The 15668-nt window shown below is 42.8% G+C and overlaps 1 protein-coding gene across 1 annotated transcript; it reads right to left on the bottom strand.

The window, feature by feature from the left end:
• Positions 1 to 2202: 2202 nt before the first annotated feature.
• On the bottom strand, positions 2203 to 13660 carry LOC127417424 (putative gonadotropin-releasing hormone II receptor). Its single transcript, XM_051657475.1, has 3 exons — positions 13112 to 13660; positions 3134 to 3338; positions 2203 to 2934 (listed from the first exon to the last, which is right to left on the bottom strand). The coding sequence occupies exons 1-3, from the start codon at positions 13658 to 13660 to the stop codon at positions 2498 to 2500; spliced, it is 1191 nt and encodes a 396-aa protein (XP_051513435.1). The 3' UTR covers positions 2203 to 2497.
• Positions 13661 to 15668: the final 2008 nt, after the last annotated feature.

Here is a 15668-nt window from a genome sequence, read left to right as displayed (position 1 = left end):
GTACAGTTTACGGACCGCCGAGTCCACTCATTGCTGCTAATAATACTCAAGGTATTACTGTAATGTACTGTTATCACGAATGAGATCTGCTGTATTGTAGTCCAACCACATTGGACTGTTGTGTATTTCCGCCATCGCGGGTGAGACCAGCACACTGAGTTTATCCATTAAAGAACCAAAGACAGTTTACGAGCCGTCCACCGCGTCTCTGAGTGATAAACTAACAGTTGCTTTCTCTCCCACGATCGCGAAACCGGCTTTGGTGCCACCACTTTAATCTCTCTCTCTCTCTCTCTCTCTCTCTCTCTTCTCTCTCTCTCTCATACTAACCACACACACACACACACACACACACACACGACCCCTCACAAACATTCTTGCATACACTTTTGGCTAGTAGATAACTTCATGATAAAGCTCAGCTTTGTCCCTAAGTTATCATACAAGCAGAGACACGTGGTAAACGGGCAGACGCCATTGACCGACTTCTCTCCGCCCACATTTGCAGCCATATTCTCTGGCCGGAAATCTCGTGTGACGTACTCTCCATGAGAGTCACGTCCCCCATTTTGTGCGCGTCCCTCCTTACACACACATACACACCCATTCCCTCTCTCTCTCACACACACACACACCTTCCTCTCATGCGTTATAGGATTATTTTGGTTACCATATCTAATCATGTCACTGTTTAGTTTGTAGTTGTAAGTTGGAAGTTTATTGACTGCATTGTATTGATTATTAATTGATATTACTGCATAAATACACTTTGTTATATTTCAAAGAGAACTGTTTTGGTTTGTTTTGCATACACCTGTGTCAAATGCTGACAGGGGATGTCAGTGCTCGGATTCAAGCCTTCATTGTTTGTTTTTTTTTTTCGAAGGTCGATTTTCTTCGGATGTTAATTTTCCTAAGAGAACAATCTAATATTGAGACTGTTATACTATCTGGTTATTAGTCCCTGATTCTAGGGTGGTTCTGTAATAAGGATTAATCTTAATAAGGATTAATCCTTATAAGGATTAATCCTTATTAATATTCTATTGATTTTGATAATTGATAATTATCTTTGATGATTGTTGAATTTGAAGGATCAATAAGCTTGTGTTAATTTTAATCAATGTTTCATCAATGTTAATAATTAATGATTATCTTTGATAATTTTTGATTTAAAGGATTAAAAAAAGCTAACATTGATTCTCATCAATGTTCTATTGATTTGAATAATTAATAATTATCTTTGATCATTATTAATTATTGGTAATAACCAAACCCGCTCCTGAACATGGCGCACTACATTTAATGGTGCGCCGTGTGAGGTTTTAATGAGTTAGATTCTATTATTTAATTTAAATATTAATTAATAACTAAAGAAATAATTATTTCTGATAGTAACACTGATCTAAACAACCAGTAGAACCTACACAGGTAGTGCTGTAGTCTTGGGCCAAAGGCAGGGAAACACCCTGGACAGGTGGCCAGTACATCAAAGGGCAACACACACAGACATATGTATTCACATTCTCACCTATGGGCAATTTAGGGTTTCCAATTAACTTAATCTGCATGTCTTTTTGGACTGAGGGGGAGCTGGAACACCTGAAGGAAACCCACATGAACATGGGGAGAATATGCAAACTCCATTCAGAAAGGCCCAGTTGAGCCAGGACCCAAACCCAGGACCTTCTTACTGTGAGATGACAGTGCTACCCACTGAGCCATTGTGAAACCCTTTAGAAGTATGATGTATATAAAGATGTATTCATAACCAGTAAGGACTCCAAATGCAAGACCTCTTGGGGCTGGTTAGTGTTTCGATATCCATCGAATAAAAAGTTTACTCATCAAACAATGCTATTTCAAGGGTCTGAGATAAAATGCCTGAAAAAGTATTACTTAATGTTTCCAATTAACACCAGAAAATTATCCATGAGCCAATGTACATTAATTTGAAATTGTCACAAAACCTCAAAATCACTCAAATACCTCGAAATCCACACATCTTATTTGTTTGTAGATTAAACTATTTTCCTTGCAGATGAGCAATAAATTGCTATGCACTTTGTAATAGCAGGTGGAGATGATGAATTACTTGGATTTGTATGAGGTGGGGGAAAAAAAACCTTGATATAAATGACATTTTCAACAAGTAGGAATAGTGATGGTCTAATTAATCTGCAGAAAAACATCTGATTGGAATATTTAATTAAGAGCAAATTATTACAAACATTATTCTCCTGTGACATGAGAATACATGGGTATTAAATATAGCTGTAAGTAATTTAGGCACCTCATCAGTTAATGAATAACGAGATGTGATGCACTTGGTTGGGCTTGATTCAAATCTGTCTCATGCTGTTGAGCAAAACAGGCACGTACGCATTGTTGTCTTATTGTTTTTATGAGCAGCTAGACTGCCAAGGCCTGCTTTGTCACATTCACATTCCAGTAATCAAATCACACTTTTAGGGCTGGACTGGTATGGTTGCCACTATTACTTATATTTACTGTCAGGTGGTTGCTTTGGGTCAGCTCCTGGACTAGGCTGGGCCAGTCTTTTCATGCGAAAGGGTGATGGTGAGCATTTCAAAGAACCAGTCATGATGGAGTTGTTTTCCGACTCAGTAAGTACAGTCGCGTTCCGACAGTAGCGCTTAAGTCCTTTGCGGAAATGAATGGTGAACAGGCCATAAGTGATAGGATCCAAAATAGCGTTAAAAAGCCCAAAAATAAAAAGCATATGTGTCAATGAGTGAGAAACTGTCTCTTCTAAATCATCAGGAAGGAACCAGTACCACAGGCCCAGCAAGTAGTAAGGGGTCCAACAAACGATGAAAGAAGTCACAATAACTATGCTCATTTTCAAAGTTCTCATACGTGCTTTTGGGATGTTGCTGTTGGAACGCCGTAAGTGGACTTCCTTTGAAGATACTGCAAAACAAGATTATTTATGAGCTTGCACTAAAGTTATGATATATAAAAGTTCAGGCTGGTGGTATTTAACAACACAGTGCATAAGATACTCTGACATTCCCATACATTGGAGTAATTCTAGTAATTTAAGCATGACACAAACTGATTCATATGATGATCATTATGTACCATTTAGCTTTTTTTTAACTCCACTTACTATTTCCTTTGGTCATACTTCGAGATATCTCCACCAAGATCCTTGTGTAGCAGAAGATCATGATGGCCAGAGGTATGAGGAACAGGCAAGTGAAGGTAAACATATTGTAGAGTGTCTCCTGCCAATGCTTGATAAAGCTCCCTCGAGTTGTGCACTGGGTGAAGCTGGAAGGCACAGTGATGGTCACATTATGGAACAGGAACATCTGTTGGGGAATTCAGCAGGTAAGCTGATTATAAGCACTACTTTCTGATTGGCTATAATCAAAACCAACATGATCTCGCAGGAAATCGACATTTACCCTTAAACCATCCCCATTATGCGAACTAATAACCGCCATTCCCCCTTAGATTTCTACATTTTTTTTAAATTCAGAAAAAAATGGCATCTCCCATTAGATTTTTTCATTTTCATCAGTTCAGACACAATCACCTTTTTCTCTAGCCCTACTGATGCAGCCTCAGAGGCATGGTTTCTGGTCATATTCATATAAACAATGGTTAGCATGATTCTGAGGTTGCATTTTCATTCTAAAATTACACTTTTACTCCATTGATGGTTAGTTTTAGGGTTGGGGTTTGGGTTAGGGGGGTAGAATTAATAAAATATGCATTTGTTTTTGGTGCCATCCTGTGGACATTTCACCTGGAAACTGGAGTTCAATGCCCATATGTTCAAACAACACTTACACTTTAGGGCACTTGGGGTGCAGTGGTTCCAAATTTGGGTAAGCACTGACGATTTCAACAGAGAAACATTTGACATATGGTGTGATCTCTGTTAAAACACAGTGAACGTGATTTTGCCAAGTCTGACATATTCCTGGATCAACATATTTTGCTGGTCCTGGAAAAGCATTTCTGAGTGTTAAACAAACAGTCCTAACCCTAATCTTAAGAATACCCCTACAACCAAAGGGAAATGGTTAGTTAATAAAATTTGTGTTGCAGCCCCAACCCCAGCCCAAAGCCTAACCCAAAACCTAAACTTGACCCTAAAGTCTGATAGGTTAATAGGAATGTTGTTCGAGGAAACACTAGAATGTTCATCCAGGAACACATCCTACTTATGGCACATTAATGCTCCTCTTCAAGTATAAAATGTAAAAACATCCAACAATTAATCTAAATGAATTTTTAAAGAACATCCAAAATTGTGAATATTAGTAAAACCTTCTACTTTTTTCTGAAGTTAAAATAAGCACTTACAGTAGAGCAACCTACCTTTCAAAAAAAAAAATAAAAATAAAAAAAAAAATGTTTATATCAGTTAAAACTATGCCCTTGTTAGCTTTGATTAAATGCTACATGTCATGCACATCTAAAGCCAACTAATCAAGTAAACACTGTCAACTGTGCACATAATTATATGTGACATATTCCTTTTAGCAAGAGGCTCAATGCAACTAGTCCATGTTCCCAGGATGAGTATTTTGCAGAATATTCCATAAATATTATGATGTCTGACTTCAACATATTGTATCTATGACAATTCCATAATGACAAATGAAGACTGACACAGCTTCACCAAAGCCTCTGGTAACAAACCGATTAAAGCCATCTGTCTGTTAATGGTTCAGAAACTATTCACAAAAACAAACAATGAACAAATAGACAGAAATTATGGCAACATATTCATCATAGCCTATCCTGGCCTTGTGTCAAGTACCTTATCTGTCTGAAAGTACCTCATTTGAACACATTCTGCTGTCATAATGACAGTTGTACTGTGGAAATTTGGGACTTAAAATCAAAGCATTCCTTGTAATATACAGTTGAAGTCAGAAGTTTACATACACTTACAGTAGGTTGAAGTCATTAAAACAAATATTTTTTTAACCACTCCACAGATTTAATATTAGTAAACTATTGTTTTGGCAAGTCATTTAGGACATCTACTTTGTGCATGACACAAATAATTTTTCCAAAACATTTTTACAGATAGATTGTTTCACTTTTAATTGACTATATCACAATTCCAAAGGGTCAGAAGTTTACATACACTAAGATAACTGTGCCTTTAAGCAGCTTGGAAAATTTTAGAAAATGATGTCAAGCCTTAGGCAATTAGCCAGTTAGATTCTGATAGGCTAATTGACTAACTGGAGTCAAATGGAGGTGTACCTGTGGATGTATTTTAAGGCCTACCTTCAAACTCAGTGCCACTTTGCTTGACATCATGGGAAAATCAAAGAAATCAGCCAAGACCTAAGAAAAATGTGTGGACCTCCACAAGTCTGGTTCATCCTTGGAACAATTTCCAAATGCTAGAAGGTTCCACGTTCATCTGTACAAACAATAGTATGCAAGTATAAACACCATGGGACCACACAGCCATCATACCACTCAGGAAGGAGACACATTCTGTCTCCTAGAGATGAACATAGTTTGGTGTGAAAAGTACAAATCAATTCCAGAACAACAGCACAGGACCTTGTGAAAATGCTGGAGGAAACAGGTAGACAAGTATCTATATCCACAGTAAAACGAGTCCTATTTCAACATAACCTGAAAGGCTGCTCAGCAAGAAAGAAGCCACTGCTACAAAACCACCATAAAAAAGCCAGACTACAGTTTTTACTTTTTAGGGAAATATCCTCTGGTCTGATGAAACAAAAGTGGAACTGTTTGGCCATAACGACCATTGTTATGTTTGGAGGAAAAAGGGAGAGGCTTGAAAGCCAACACCATCCCAACCATAAAGCATGGGGGTGGCAGCATCATGTTGTGGGGTGCTTTGCTGCTGGAGGGACTGATGCACTTCACAAAATAGATGGCATCATGAGGAAGGAAAATTATTTGTATATATTGAAGCAACATCTCAAGACATCAGCCAGGAAGTTAAAGCTCGGTCGCAAATAGATCTTCTAAATGGACAATGACCCCAAGCATACCTCCAAAGTTGTGGCAAAATGGCTTAAGGACAACAAAGTCAAGGTATTGGAGAGGCCATCACAAAGCCCTGACCTCAGTCCGATAGAAAATTTGTGGGCAGAACTGAAAAAGCGTGTCCTAGCAAGGAGGCCTACAAACCTGACTCAGTTACACCAGTTCTGTCTGGAGGAATGGGCAAAAATTCCAGCAACTTATTGTGAGAAGCTTGTGGAAGGCTACCGTCATGGTTACTTTTGTAACCTCCGTTCCCTGATGGAGGGAACGAGACACTGTGTCGATGTAGTGACACTAGGGGTCACTCTTGGAAGCCCCAAACACCTCTGCTTTTTTGAAAAAAGGCCGATGGGAATTGGCGAGTGGAATTTGCATGCCACTCCCCCAGACATACGGGTATAAAAGGAGCTGGTATGCAACCACTCATTCAGGTTTTGTGCTGAGGAGCCGAGAACAGGTCCCGGCCATTTCAGCGGGTAGTTCAGCATTGTGGCAAGAGGGACACAAGATCTCATTCCCTCCATCAGGGAACGGAGGTTACGAAAGTAACCATGACGTTCCCTATCTGTCACTCACTTGACGTTGTGTCGATGTAGTGACACTAGGGGTCCCTATACAAAACGCCACAACTATCTGAACTGTGTTATGTGAACTGGTGGTGTGAGACAGGCAGACCGCTGTGTGCCTCATAGCCAGTGCACCAGGCCATCACGTAACCTCCCCCAACGCTCTTATGAGCGTCGAATGGTCCTTCAGGAACAAGTCAACTGCCCAACAATAGGGACAGGCTAGATCAGCCGAGGCCTGTTTTCCTCTCTTTTCTCCCCAAAAAGAGTGGAATTTGTTAACCGACAGGGAGCCATAAGTGTCTGCGTCGGGGGGTGTCCCTCCCAAGGGGAAGACACCGTGGAGACCACACCCCGCATAAAAAGGGGGGGGGGGCGTATTTTGAGTGGAATACGACACATGGTCTTATCGAGCCTTGTCGGAAGTATGTCATGTGGAGAGGTTTCATGGTAGGTCCTACCCAAAGGGGGAGGAGTTTCTACAAAGCATGGCGACCAGGGGCAGAGGGGCCTCTGCCCAAGGAAGACGCAGTTTACCAACAGGGAAACGATTTTGCGGAAGATATCACATGGGGTCGCCTTCGGGGAACCAGCACATGTGGAGCACCTACCTCAGTACAGGGTCTCATTAGCGCACGTACTGGGCCGGCAGCGAGTTTCTCCACAAACTCAACTGCCAGAGGGCTAAGGAGGAAAGTCATCCAGGGATCACAGTCTGTGAACATGACTGGGAGTCAAGAGCGCATGTCTTCACCTCAAGGGAGGGGAAAGGCGCTATGCACAAGCGGTACACCCAGCCAGCTGTCCTGGAAATTACCTGCTCGTGCCTGCCAATACATGGGACGAGACCGGCTCAACCCAGAGATTGTAGAACCTCGCAAAGGTGTTGGGTGCTGGCCAGCCCGCTGCTCTGCAGATGTCTGCCAAAGAGGCGCCACTGGCCAGGGCCCAGGAGGCTGCCACGATCCTGGTAGAATGGGCTCATAACCCCGCAGGGGGTGGCATGTCCTGAGCCTGATATGCCATCGCGATGGTGTCAATGACCCAGTGGGCAATCCTCTGTTTGGAGACAGTGCTTCCTTTCCGCTGTCCACCAAAGCAGACAAAGAGCTGCTCTGAGCTTCTAAAGTTCTCCGTGCGATCCAAATAGATGCATAAAGCTCACACCGCACACACCAACGCCAAGTCTGGGTCTGCCTCCTACTGGGGCAGCACTTGCAGGTTCACCACCTGATCCCTAAAAGTTGTCATGGGAACCTTGGGCACATAGCCCGTTCGGGGTCTCAGGATCACGTGAGAGTAACCCGGACCAAACTCCAGGCACAAATCACTGACAGAGAACGCCTGAAGGTCCCCTACCCTCTTGATGGAAGTGAGCGCAATCAGGAGGACAGTCTTCAAAGAGAGTGCCTTAAGCTCAGCTGACTCCAAGGGCTCAAAGGGAGCACCCCGTCGACACCGAAGGACTACAGAGAGGTCCCACGAGGGGATGAGGCACGGTGTGGAGGGATTCAACCTCCTAGTGCCTCTCAGGAACCTGATGATCAAGTCATGCTTCCCCAAGTACTTACCATATACTGCATCGTGATGAGCCGAAATAGCAGCTACATACACCTTCAAGGTGGACAGCCGCCCCTCCAGCCTCTCCTGCAGGAAGGAAAGCACCGATCTGACTGCGCATCTCTGGGGTCTTCGTGCCAGGAAGAACACCACTTAGCGAACAGATGCCACTTCAAGGCATACAGCCTCATAGAGGAATCCCTAGCCTGAGTGATCGTGTCTACCACCGCAGCTCCAGAGGAGGAGATGGCGGGCGAGTTGTGACATGCAACGGGAGCGTAAACCTCCTTGATGGTTGATGTATGCTACCATCGCTGTGTTGTCCGTCCGGACCAACACGTGCGTGCCCTGGATCAACGGCTGTAACCTCTGCAGGGCAAGCGGTACTGCCAACAATGTAGCCGCGGGCCAGTCCAGGAGCCTGCGGCTGTGTGCCCGTTGCATACGGCACCCCAGCCTGTCTTGGAGGCGTCTGTTGTAACCACGATGCACCTGGATACTTGCTCGAGGGAACCCCTGCCCGTAGAAATGCAAGGTCGGTCCAAGGACAGAAGAAGCTGTAACAGATTGGCGTGATGGCCACGCGATGTGGCCATGCCCACCTCGGGACTCGAGTCTGAAGCCAGTGCTGAAGCGGTCTCATATGCATCAACCCGAGCTATGTGGCCGCCGCTGAGGATGCCATATGCCCCAGGAGCCTCTGAAAAAATTTCAGTGGAACTGCTGTCCTCCGTCTGAACGCCTTCAGACAGTTCAGCACCTTCTGTGCACGCTCGTTCATGAGGCGCACTGTCATCGAGACGCCAACTCCAAACCGAGAAAAGAGATGCTCTGAACTGTGGAGAGCTTGCTCTTTTCCCAGTTGACCCAAAGCCCCAGTCGGATGAGGTGCCGGAGCACGAGGTCCCTGTGTGTGCACAGCAACTCTCGAGAGTGAGCAAGGATTAGGCAGTCATCAAGAAGTTGAGGATGCAGATGCCCATTTCCCTTAGCGGGGCAAGGGCTGCCTCTGCAACCTTCGTGAAGACACGAGGGGACAAGGACAGAAGGGGAGGACCTTATATTGGTACGCCTGACCTTCGAAGGCAAACCACAGGAAGGGTCTGTGTCGAGGTAAGACCGAGATGTGGAAGTATGCGTCCTTCAGGTCTATCGCCACGAACCAATCTTGATGCCTGACGCTCGCTAGAATGCGTTTTTGCATCAGCATCTTGAACGGGAGTCTGTGCAAAGCCCGGTTCAGTATTCACAGGTCCAGGATTGGTTGCAACCCATCACCTTTCTTCAGTACAATGAAGTAAGGGCTGTAGAACCCTTTCTTCATCTCGGCTAGATGGACAGGCTCGAACTCCGCACGCAAGGTAGCGGTGTTCTTGCCCTTCACTGAGGAGAAGCGGATGCCACTGAACCTGGGCGGGCGCCTGTCGAACTGAATCGCGTAGACAAGTCAGACAGTCCGGGTCAGCCATCGCGACGGGTTGGAAAGCACAAGACACGGGACCAAGGGAATGATCACTTCAGACGTACTGGCGGGTGGGGCCTCGCAGTGGGGTGTTGAGTCCAGGGACATCGAAGCACTTACCCGGCTCCTGCCGCCCACCACAAGATTGGCCGAGGAGGGGGGAGGAGGAATCTCGTCCCCGTAGTGCACCGGAACCAATCCCGTGTGGGCGTTTGTGCCACAGCTGGGCACAAAGGGGCGGAGCGCCATACCTGCAAAAATGGGACAGTGGACGGTAGTCGTGACAAGGGCTGTGTGCACCGGACATGTGACCCAGGAAACGAGAAACCACTCTTTTGTTGAACTTTCGGGTACCGCAGCCTCTTGGGCATGTGGCAAATATGAAACAAAGATTTCTCCTCCCGGCCCTCCACTGGGGGATGGAGTGGTCTGCTCACCAGCTCCAGAGAAGCAGGTCTCTTCGCCCCTAGGTCGCCCGTCTCAGGGGCGCTTCGAAAACTTCCTCAGGGGCCGGGCCAAGGGGAGCCAACCTGGGAGATGAGGGCATCAAGGAACCGTGCCTTGTCAGCCTCTCGCATTTCAACCAAGTTGAGCCAAAGGTGGCGCTCCTAGACCTCCAGGGTGGACATCGCCTGCCCGAGAAACCGCGCCGTGACCTTCGTCGCCTGGAGAGCGAGGTTGGTCGCCGAGCGCAGTTCCTGCATCAATCCCGGGTCAGAACTACCCCTGTGCAGTTCTTTTAGCACCTTGGCTTGGTGTACTTGCAGGAGAGCCATAGTGTGCAGGGCAGAGGTGGCTTGTCCAGCGGCACCGTAGGCCCTAGTCGTCAGGGACGACGTAAACCTACAGGCCCTGGATGGGAGCTTCGGGCACCCACGCCAGGTGGTGGCGCTCTGCAGACACAAGTGCACCGCGAGCACCTTATCCACCTGGGGGATCACCGAATACCCCCTGGCCGCTCCACCATCAAGGGTAGTGAGTGTAAGCTTTCTTACAAATGCAAGCCACGACCGCAACATTACCATGGTCATGATCTTGCAATGAGGACAAGACCCATCCACGAACGATGTCTCCGCGTGGGCAACGCCCAGACACATAAGACAGCGATCGTGGCCGTCAGAAGCAGAGCGATAACGACCGTAACCAGGAATAACACACAAATGGAAAGGCATCTTTAAAAAGACGTTCCATGTGTGCCGCTCTTTTAGAATGAAAATATACTCTTTTTTTTTTTAGAATATACTCTTTTGTTATTCTGCCGAAGCCCCCAGGGGCGTTCTCTGCACTCCATGGGTGCAGAGGGGGAGAAGCCGCTGAAATGCGCCGTAAAATCCAGCAGATGAGGTGAATGAACTCTCGGATGAATTCAGCTTCAATTAATAGAACTGCTCGGCTCTGAAAAGAAAATCTGAATGAGTGGTTGCATACCAGCTCCTTTTATACCCTTATGTCTGGGAGAGTGGCATGCAAATTCCACTCGCCAATTCCCATTGGCCTTTTTTCAAAAAAGCAGAGTTGTCACCTAGTATCACTACATCAACACAACGTCGAGTGAGTGACAGATAGGGAACCGATATGTTTGACCAAAATTAAACAATTTAAAGGCAATGCTACCAAATACTAACAAAGTGTATATAAACTTCTGACCAACTGAGAATGTGATGAAAGAAATAAAAGCTGAAATAAAACTATTATTCTGACATTTAACATTCTTAAAATAAAGTAGTGATCAAACTTTTTTACAATTAAATGTCAAGAATTGTGAAAAATTGAGTTTAAATGTATTTGGCTAAGGTGTATGTAAACTTCTGACTTCATCTGTACCTTTATTCATTTTCATAGCTGACCTGTCATTACAAGCCTCTAAACTTAGAAGTACACTCATTTCAAACATGCAACTTCATTAAGTTGAATATGTGGAGGAGCAAAGAGGAGGTCTTGGCATTTATTACTTCAACTGCAGACTGACCTAAAATGTGCATGCCTGCACTGACTGAGAATCACCTCTCAGTAATGCTGATTCCAGTAAATTCAGTTGCTTTAATTGAAGGCTGTAGACTGTCTGGCTGTTTTCTTCGGTATTAGGTTTGAAGATCAATGAGTGTGCTCATTTAAAAGAACTAAACTAAAAAACATACACCTGATTGAATGACATACTGAATAATTTTACTAAAATTTTTTTAAGAATTGTTGAGTATCAGTAAACACCAGTAAATAGGTTAAATCTGAGGTAAAAAATTAAAGAGCTGATGAGCATATGTACTGTAATTACAGAACTAATCTAACAGCCATTAAAGGGACAGTTCACCCAAAAATTCTCTCATCATTTACTCATCCTCATGACATTCCAGATGTGAATGATTTTTTTTCTTCAGCAAAACACAAAAACAATTTTTTTTAAAAGAATATTTCAGCTCTGTAGGTAAAAAAGGACTTAAATATTGTTTCTCACCCACATCGCTTTTGAAGACATGGATTTAACCACTGGAGTCATATGGATTACATTTATTGCCTTTATGTGATTTTTGGAGCTACAAAAGTCTGATCACCATTCACTTGCACTGTATGGGCCTACAGAGCTGAGATATTTTTTCTAAAAATCTTTGTTTGTGTTCTGCTGAAAGAAGAAAGTCATACACCTCTGGGATGGCATGAGGGTGAGTAAATGATAAGAGAATTTTCATTTTTGGGTGAACTATCCTTTTAATTTTACAAAAGTAAAAGTTCTGTTCTAATTTTACTACATGTCTTTGGGGAATATGAAATGCTAAATATGTTATTGATTTGAAACATATGATCAATATGCCCTATAAAGATACATGTTCCAATACATCAGAAAGACAGTCTGATCTGAATTTATGAAATCATAAAATAAAGCAATTTACCCAACTGTTTATTTAAAGTATATACTTTGCAAATATGGTATCAAGCATTTCCAAGTTTAGTTTTTTTGTTTTTTCTATTATAATAAAATAATTTTTCTTCTATAATTTCTTTGTAAAGCCTCCTTTTTCAAAAGCGTCTTCAAAGGTTGTTACTCAGTTGTATCACCCTTAAATGATTATGCTGACAAAGACAGGAACTAGTTATAAAAGAGAGTTATTATTGCTCCACTCTTTCTGTAGTTCTTCCCTTGACCTTCCAAGTTCTTTTGTTTGAAAACTGTGAGTTTTAAAAAACCGCAGTATGTAATCAAATTCACAACATTTTATAAAGTGTATAGCAGGCTTCAAGTTAATGAAGAAAAAATTTAAAATACATTTTCCATTTAAAGGATTTGTAAGCATGGTTTAAAATTAGATTGAACATGAACAAATATGAATAAAGTCTAAGTGTTATCTCAAGAAAGCTAGTTATTAAACCTCCTGTCATTTTCATTTTGATCTCTCTACTTGATTCAGGTGTTTCTCCAGACTCTGGGTTTTTTGGTGATTGTAACTAAAGCAGCACACAGAGATAAGACACAAAGAAAACATGAAAAATCACTCAAGAATCTCCTCACCTGGGGGACTGAGAGAACAACACTCATCACCCAGGCCACGCTCAGCATTATTTTGTTCTTCTTCTTAGCCTTATTGATGGCCAGAGGGTTGAGAATGGCCGATTGCCTGTCCAGGCTTATGACCACAGTCACGAATGCACAGGAATACATAGCCACGAGCTTAAGAAACATTAACAACCTGCAAGCCAGATCTCCTGCTAGCCACTGAACAGTGATGTTCCAAGCCGCATCCACAGGCATCACAATGAAAGTCACCAGTAGGTCGGCCACGGTTAGGTTCATGATTAAAATTCTTACATGGGATTTGCGCTTGATATTAGTGCTAGCAGCCCACAACACGGCAAGGTTGCACACAGCCGACACCGCGCAAAGAGTGAAGGTAATTATCACCCTCACTTTTGCTGCCATGGAGAAGGTAGGCAGCTGCAATGCTGCATCACCTGTGCTATTGTTACATGTGGGCAAGGTATAGTTGCAACTACCATTCAGAGCCTCTGCAGTCAATTGATGAAACATGATGTTCTCAGATGTTGGAGTGCTGTCAATCATCACTGCAGAATGAAAGTTTGCTTCATTCACTCTTCCGCTCTTTGAGGTACATGGAGGATTCATGACAATTCAGGATAGGAGACAGGAACAGTTCCTGCAAAGGCTCCTTTATTTGATAGTACTGTAGTGGGATTTAAAAAAAAATTAAGACAAGAAGTTTTTTTTATTTTTTTTTATCTCACACATCAAACATGTTAATTCTTAAAAACTCTTAATTTTTACAGTCCGTCCTAAAAAAAAAATAAAAAAATAAAAAAGGCTAACCTACAAATCTGCTTCTTGAGGAAACATCTAAATGAACTGCTTTGATTCAAGTCAAAGTATAATTTAATTTTCTCTGAATCAGCCTGAATACATTAGGTTACACCAACAAAACAAATTTTAAGGTTTAGGTCAGGTATATATACACCGATCAGCCACAACATTAAAACCACCTGCCTAATATTGTGTAGGTCCCCCTCGTGCCGCCAAAACAGCACCAACCCACTTTATTCCTCTCACCACAATTTTACAGAGTGGTTGTCTGAGTTACCGTAGACTTTGTCAGTTCAAATCAGTCTGGCCATTCTCTGTTGGCCTCTCTCATCAACAAGGCATTTCCGTTCACAGAACTGCCGCTCACTGGATGTTTTTTGTTTTTGACACCATTCTGAGTAAACTCTAGAGACTGTTGTGCATGAAAATCCCAGGAGATTAACAGTTACAGAAATACTCAAACTAGCCCATCTGGCACCAACAATCATGCCACAGTCCAAATCACTGAGATAAATGTTTTTTCCCCATTATGATGGTTGATGTGAACATTAACTGAAGCTCCTGGCCCATATCTGCATGATTTTATGCACTGCACCGCTGCCACACGATTGGCTGATTAGATAATCACATGGATAATTGTTGGTACCAGATGGGCTAGTTTGAGTATTTCTGTAACTGCTGATCTCCTGGGATTTTCATGCACAACAGTCTGTAGAATTTACTCAGAATGGTGCCAAAAACAAAAAACATCCAGTGAGCGGCTGTTCTGTGAATGGAAATGCCTTGTTGATGAGAGAGGTCAACAGAGAATGGCCAGACTGGTTCGAACTGACAAAGTCTACGGTAACTCAGATAACCACTCTGTACAATTGTGGTGAGAAGAAAAGCATCTCAGAATGCTAGTCTGAGATGCCGGTTGGTGCTGTTTTAGCAGCAAGAAGGGGACCTACACAATATTAGGAGGGTGGTTTTAATGTTGTGGCTGATCGGTGTAGCTCCTTAAGGTTACAACTGCTGGTTATGACTTTTTACAATTACATTTAACAAAAAGATTCACACTGTAAATGAAACAATCATGATTGAGATTAAGTACGGTCATTAATCCTAATAAATTATCATCTCCTTTGCATGTAAATTGACTACTTGTTTTAGAACATGAATTAAAAGACAAAGACAGGTGTCTACTATTTTATGCTCTGTAATTTCTTTTATTCTAATTAAAATCATTCTCAGACTTACCTGATATACTTCACTTTTTTCACAATTATCACATCACTTAGAGCATTTAAACAAACCAAATGACCTAAAACTATTGTTTGTTCATTCACTGACAAAACACGAAGACAGCTTATTTAATTAACATCATCAGTGCATTTCTTAAATCAGATCTGCAATACCTCCAAATGTGTTCCTCCTCTGATAAACTTGTCCAGACAGATGGGTAGCTTGTCATCCAAAAAGACGCAGGGTGAAATTCGTCTTGATGGGAAGCACCGAGTAAAAAGCGTGTTATTCTGTCTGATTTTAATCTTTAAAAAATGCACCAATTTGAAAATATATTGTCGTCACTTTTTCAATATAGGGAAAATATTGTTTAAATAAAGAGAAAGTTATGTGAATGTTAATAATATCGTATGTCTTCGATAGCATCCTCAGTTGGTGCTTTCTATTCCAGCTGGAGTGTGAAGTGTCTGTGGAGGTCTGTGAGCGTCTGCTCTCTCTGGTGCAGCGAGCGAGAACATTCATGGACTTT

Source organism: Myxocyprinus asiaticus, chromosome 26 (genome assembly GCF_019703515.2).
Source record: "Myxocyprinus asiaticus isolate MX2 ecotype Aquarium Trade chromosome 26, UBuf_Myxa_2, whole genome shotgun sequence".
Taxonomy (NCBI): Eukaryota; Metazoa; Chordata; class Actinopteri; order Cypriniformes; family Catostomidae; genus Myxocyprinus; species Myxocyprinus asiaticus.
The sequence above is the reverse complement of the archived record's forward strand: the minus strand, read 5'-3'. Positions and strand labels throughout refer to the sequence as shown.